At 40.7% G+C, this 6310-nt stretch overlaps 1 protein-coding gene across 1 annotated transcript in view; it reads right to left on the minus strand.

Moving 5' to 3' along the window:
• hspa9 (heat shock protein 9) overlaps positions 1-6022 on the minus strand; it is a 29622-nt gene extending 23600 nt beyond the window's left edge. Inside the window, exons 1-2 of the mRNA XM_084353945.1 lie at positions 5704-6022; positions 4870-4919 (exon numbers count right to left, since the gene is read on the minus strand). Coding sequence (XP_084210071.1) covers positions 4870-4919; positions 5704-5784 — 131 coding nt within the window. The 5' untranslated portion in view covers positions 5785-6022. The remainder of the gene's footprint in view (positions 1-4869; positions 4920-5703) is intronic.
• Between the last annotated feature and the right edge of the window lie 288 nt (positions 6023-6310).

Below are 6310 nucleotides of genomic sequence, written 5' to 3' on the forward strand. Positions count from 1 at the left end.
TTTGGTTCTCTCCGTCATTGCCACTCTAAGAAGGGTGTCTGTGTCTCTGGTGTGTGTGTGAGGTCACAAGTCAGTATTTATGAATGTGGAGGTCAAATGGTTCCAAAGGGAGGAGGCTCACATGCACTAATATGCACATGAAGCCAGACAGGCTATCAAATTATTATTGCAACAATCAAAAAGAATAGTATAGAATATTCTCCAGAATAACCTCAAAAGGTACTGCATGCTGAAAAAATATGCTGAAACCATAACATGGCATGTAACATTCTTTAATAATACTAACACAATGTAATGTCCAACTTTACACTACACAGGGCGGTATCTCAACACGGAGCGGCGCTAAAGTTTAGCTGCTTAGCTAGCAAGGACTCGTCGCGCTGCTACGTTATCAACTGAGTTTAGTCAGCACGTGAGAACTCGTCTGACACGGAGAGTCTCCTGTTGTGTGCTACATGTGTGAAACAACAACTATAGTCTGGACTTTGTCTGCAGTGTATCTGTGTAAACGGCTTCATTCAGCGTCTCTCCCTCCCCTCTGGCACCGTGAGTTACCATGGTTACAGGACCGCCCTGAAACTTTATAATGATGATCAATAAGAAGTTTTTGGTTAGTTTGACTGTACAGAGTCATGAATGTAGCCTGATTGTAGCTCAATGCTTAAATCTTGTATTATAACATATAGAACAAAGCCTCAGAGCTTCTTTGATTATTAACAGCATGTTAGTGATGACAGAAAGTGAGAACTCGCCATCAGACTGACAAGGCTGCAAAAGTTGCTGTTTGTATGATGTATTTTTCTGTTAAACTTTAAGAGGCTCACTTTAAACAATATTATTAATAAGAATGATGATGAGAAGAAGAAGTAGAAAAATAGTGTACTGAAAAGTTCTGTAGATGGTTGATTATTTGAAAGAGTAAAACTTGAGAGAAGCTTGGCAAAAATAAAGAAACAGTTTGATTTCATAGATTGAAAATTACATTGAAAAGACAAAAAACATTTTAAGTGCGAATAGAACAGCTGTTCAGATCATCCTCCTGAAAAACGCTCAAATATTTAAACTTGATGTCTGCCCCCCCCCCCAAACTCGTCAACCTAGGGGAAACACTGCACTTGTAAAGGTTAACTATACAATGTTAACTAGCCTGCAAGCTGTAGCCACCCATTTAGCTATCGCTATTAGGGACAGACCGATTATCGGCGCCTATATTCGGCATTGGCCTTTTTTTTTTTTTTTTTTTTTTTAAAATCAGACGGCCGATAAGAGATCAATTTAAAACTGGGTTATTTTGGCTCTGCTGCAGCGGCACCTCTCTGTCTGCTGTCACTACTCTGTCTCCAGCATTGTCCCACCCACAGCACCATCTGATTGGTTACACGCTCTGGTTATAGAGCCACGGCACGGGTAACAGCCAATCAGCAGTGAAAGCTGTGCATGCACAGTGCTCACACACATGGTGGAGAGGAGAAAAAGTTTTGCCGAATGGAGAAGGTCCAGAGAGCAGATATACGTTTCAAAAACATGGATGTATAAAGAGAACTGGATAAAGTGTCGGAGGCGGGGCCCCGTTCATTCCTATGGACGTTACTCAGTGGAGCATGATGCCAAAAGAGTTTGTTTTTCCGGGTGTCATGGCGGGCATAAAAATACCCCGATCTTCCGCATCAGTTCCGCATTGTCTTGCCCATAGAGCAGGCGCACTAGCGTTTCCTTTAAACCCGCCTCTTGGAACGTGCGTACCAGAGACTTAGCACTGTGGGCTAACTTGAATGGGGATCAAACAATTTAATCGTGCAGCTCTTCTAGACTTTAGAAATGTTATCGGACCGAATGGATCAAATTCTGCTTGTAAAACGAGTCATTTCGCAGGGGTTGTGACACTCAAAAAAAATTATCCGGTGATTTACAGACGTCTCTTTCACAATGTAAGTCTATGGGAAAAAGTCTTTTTAGGCCAGTGTGCATCACGTGACGGACCCGGAAGTTGTAATTCCACTGTTGTTCCACCATGTTAAACTGGATTCAAAGCCCAGCGCTGTTCCTGGGGGCTTGGTTTCGAAGGTAAGTTAAGGCAGCAGACTCAAAATTGTAATAAACATCCCAGTCCTCTATACTCAACAACTACTAGTAACATTACTGTGAGCCCATTAACGTTATATAAACATAACCGGCAGTTCTGCACGCTCGCAGTCCCTCCAGACCTGCTTGTTCATCACTTGAAACAAGGTTGCTGATAATATCGATATGGAAATAGTCCGTGATAGTAGAAGTCTGTGTGTGTGTGAGTGAGAGAGTAAAAACCTAATGAACTCAATTCAGTCCAGTTTTATTACAGGGAAGCACGTTGAGGTGAAGGCTGATTTGCTTTTAGCGCAACGATAGCCCACCGGTCCGCTTTCTCCTTCTCTGGCTATAGACGCTCAGCAGACTGTAGCGAAACTCTACAACTCACGACTACTAACGTTACTGTGAGGCCCAATACATTAGTGGCAGCTGTATGTTCCTATGATAAACACGGATTGATTTTGATTTTAGACTCACATTTCTGTGCAAATTTTCTCTGTTTTATTTAATTTATAAAACTTTTATTTATTTATTTAAATTTTCAGTTAACTTTATAAGAGATGGTGCTGACCCTGGGAACTTAAAACAAAGATAAGTGAAAGATTAACATTTCAGTTATATTGAAATTTTGGAAAACTTTACTGTAGAAAACTTTAGGGAGCTATTTATTTGTTTAAGTTTTCATTTAACTTTATAAGACATGCTGCTGAGCCTGGGAGCTCCCTGCACGTATTGTTAGAATTTTAAAACAAAAATGTCTATTGTCTAAGATAAAAAAAACCTTTAACATGTTGCAAATCTGATAAGCTGTTTAATAAACATATGCTTTAAGGCATTTAAACCAAGTTAAGTGTTGGAGTTTGTATTATTCAAAATTTTGACGCCAATATTTTCCCTTCAACTGCAAATGAATATTGGCTCCAAATATCGGTTATCGGCCTCCTTGACTACTAATAATCGGTATCGGCCCTGAAAAAACCATATCGGTCTATCTCTAATCGCTATTTAAAGTTTGTCTCATGTAGAGTTATGCAAGCGTCTCCATCACTAACTATACAGCATGGTCTGCCATTGGTGAGGGGGAGGAGGGCTCTCTGCATCAGCTGTGCGCTTGGCCAGGCAAGTGGTATAGTAGTAGACTAGACGTACTCAGTTCACATCCTTGATGGAGGTATGCACTCTACTCTACCTATGTGAATTATAGGCTGGAATCGGGTCGGGTACCCGCTCGGGTCGGGCAGCCCTCCCGGGTATCGGGTTGGGCTTTTAATGAATTAATTCGGGCTCGGGTCGGGTCGGGCTGCACGGCGGACTGTGATGAGATAAATATTGACGTTCAGGCACACTTCATGAAATGATGGATGGCTGTTTTTCAGTTGGTGAATTAAAGCGATGGACGGGCGGTAGCCTACCTCCTCCTCCACTACCGCTTCTCATTTCAAATAACGGAGAGGGAGGGAGAGAGAAGAGAGAGAGAGAGAGAGAGAGTGTGTGTGTGTGTGTGGACAGAGAGCTGGCTCGCGTCTCATCAGTAGAAGCTGCGCTGCAGCTGTTTGTCGTCATTGAAAATAACGTGAATTTTGCATAATAATATTTCGGGTATCGGGCCGGGCCGGGCCTGGTTTTAAATTAATTAATTTGGGCTCGGGTCGGGTCGGGTCTGAAAGTCTCAGGTTCGGGCCGGGCACGGTTTAATTCCCAGGCCCGATCCACCCTCTAATGTGAATTATATTCCAATGGTGGCTGCACAGGATTGTTTCCAAATCATGTGATCCAAACATTTCCATTAACTCCAGAGCATTAGAGCTGCACGATTCTGGAAAAAATGTGAATCACAATTTTTTTGCTTAGAATTGATATCACGATTCTCTGGCACGATTTTTTTCACAAAATGTTTCTTGCACTGATGAACTTTAACAAAACAAAAAAAAACATTGCTTTGGCTGAGGCATAGTAGTAGTTCTATCATTGGAAGAGAAATGATTTTTGCAAAAGTAAAAAAAAATAATTGAGACATGCGGCTGATAACAACTTCCCCTTATCATCATATGCACATCAAACAGTCTGATTTCCTTTACTTAGAGCATATGGCCCTGAACATAGCACTTCAGAATTGAACACTCAACTCTTGAATCTTTCATTGTATTCTCTACAAGGAAATTTTCTTAAAAATGGACTTAATACCTTATCAACTTATTAGCCGGGAGGAAAATAGGAGCATTTGTTTATGATGCAGCTCGACATATAAAATGCTTCAGAATCGCCGTGTGTAGAAATGACATCGCGTGTATGTGTGAATCGAGATCGCGATTTTTTTTAACGATTAATCGTGCAGCCCTACAGAGCATTAAGTCCTAAAGTCAACACTAGCTGAAAAAACAGATGTAATTACTTCCAAAATCCACAACATGCTGTTACCAAAGGATATATTCTGTCAAAAAAATGTTTGCTTTCCCGCATATACCTGTATTACCGGGGCGGTCTAGCAACGATCTATTCAAAGTTGGGATTTTGTTCGACGATTTTTTTTTTTTAGGTTGAAGACATCATAAAATATGCCAACATACAAAGCTTAATTTAAAAATCCCAGGAGGAGTTTCTGATGTCACAAAATGACATTTGGAACAGCCCTCCTAATAACCAAGTACCTATGTGAGTAACTCCAATCAAAAGTCCCAATTGGGATAGGAACTCAGATTTATCCCAGTATTTCTGCTGGTTTAAATATACTACTTCACGACTTTGCTGCGAGTCATCATTTTTCAACTGGATTTTTACAGGACACATTTTGTTGATACTCACACATAGTCCCTCCTTGACAGAGCCCTGAGAGCATCGCCACTCCAGCATGCCTGTGAATACATCACCCAATAGTTACACTCTTGTTATCAAATGTTGGATTTGAGCAAGAACCTAAAACATAAATAATAATAATAATACATGTCAGCTTCTTTTCTGTTTTACGTCAAAAGATACTAAAAATGTAGATAGCAGACAAACAGAAATTAGTCCATCAACGCATGCACGACAGTGTAACATCGTAGATTAGTGTTAAGATGCAGCAAAACAAATACTGTAGAAGACAAATAACATATGAATGTATGTATCTAACTCTAGAACATGTGAGAAATGTTGCAGCATGTTGGGAAAGGGGACACTTCACTGAAGGTCACCGAATCGATCATCCGCTGCAGTATTGTAACCAGTGAGGGTCTATCACTCCAATCGAGTGATTAAGATACCATTGAAGGCATAATTTAAACACAATGCAGTGCTAAGCAGTTTAACCAACTGCGTGAGAATGGAGACGTACTGTAAAATGTTGGCTGTTAGCTTAGCCCCAAGAGCCTAGTATCTCTCCAGCATTGTAAATGCAAATGCATCAATGAATACATAGTAGTTCATATTGTTTAGCGTAACACAACTTAATATTCGTGTTAACAATTCCAGGTTAACAACGCAGGCCGCTTCTTGATAGCTGTCTAAAAAGAACATCTTGGTAGTCAACATTAATTAAGCTGGCCTCAAGCTAACACTATTAGCATGCTAAGCTAGTCGGCTTCTTGTCAAATCTCACAACTAGATCTATTTTAGCGTAAGAGTGATTACTTACGTGCGTACGTTTTTTGTACTCACCTTCTTGATTAAAGAGGACACATTTTTCGTACAGCTCCTTGTCGGGAGAGTCCTTGAAACGCTTCTGGCGACACTCAACATTTTGACAACTGAGCTACCAGGCTAACTAAATTAAATAAATCGACGGCGGCGGCGTTTAATGCCGAAACAAACTCCCCGAACTGCTGAACAGCTATGAAGAGATTAAAGTTCTAAAGTCTCTGGGTGTCTTTAGAGTCGCAGACGGTGCGCCCCAGGTAAAGCTAGTGCTATGGTTCAGCAAAACCTCTCGTCTTTGGACCGCAACAGCAAAGGAACTGCGACGCGTCTTCTGGAATTATCCAACACATGTTGCACCATGCATCGCTGAAGGACCTCTAATCGGGTGACACATTTGCTGCCTGTGTGTTTTTTGATCAGTTAAGAAACTATTATTGAATTGTTCCTGAAATTGATATAGTATTTTATGGGTAATATGATACATATACGGTATTAAACATTTTCGATATCGGAACTGAACACATTTATGTTTCTTTTCGCTTTTTTGTGATCATGAACAGAATAGGACAGATACACGTAGTGGGCATGTGAAGGTCATGATGTAACGGGGGTACAAGGATGTTTCACG

This window comes from Pagrus pagrus, assembly GCF_965226575.1.
Source record: "Pagrus pagrus genome assembly, chromosome: 5".
Classification (NCBI taxonomy): Eukaryota; Metazoa; Chordata; class Actinopteri; order Spariformes; family Sparidae; genus Pagrus; species Pagrus pagrus.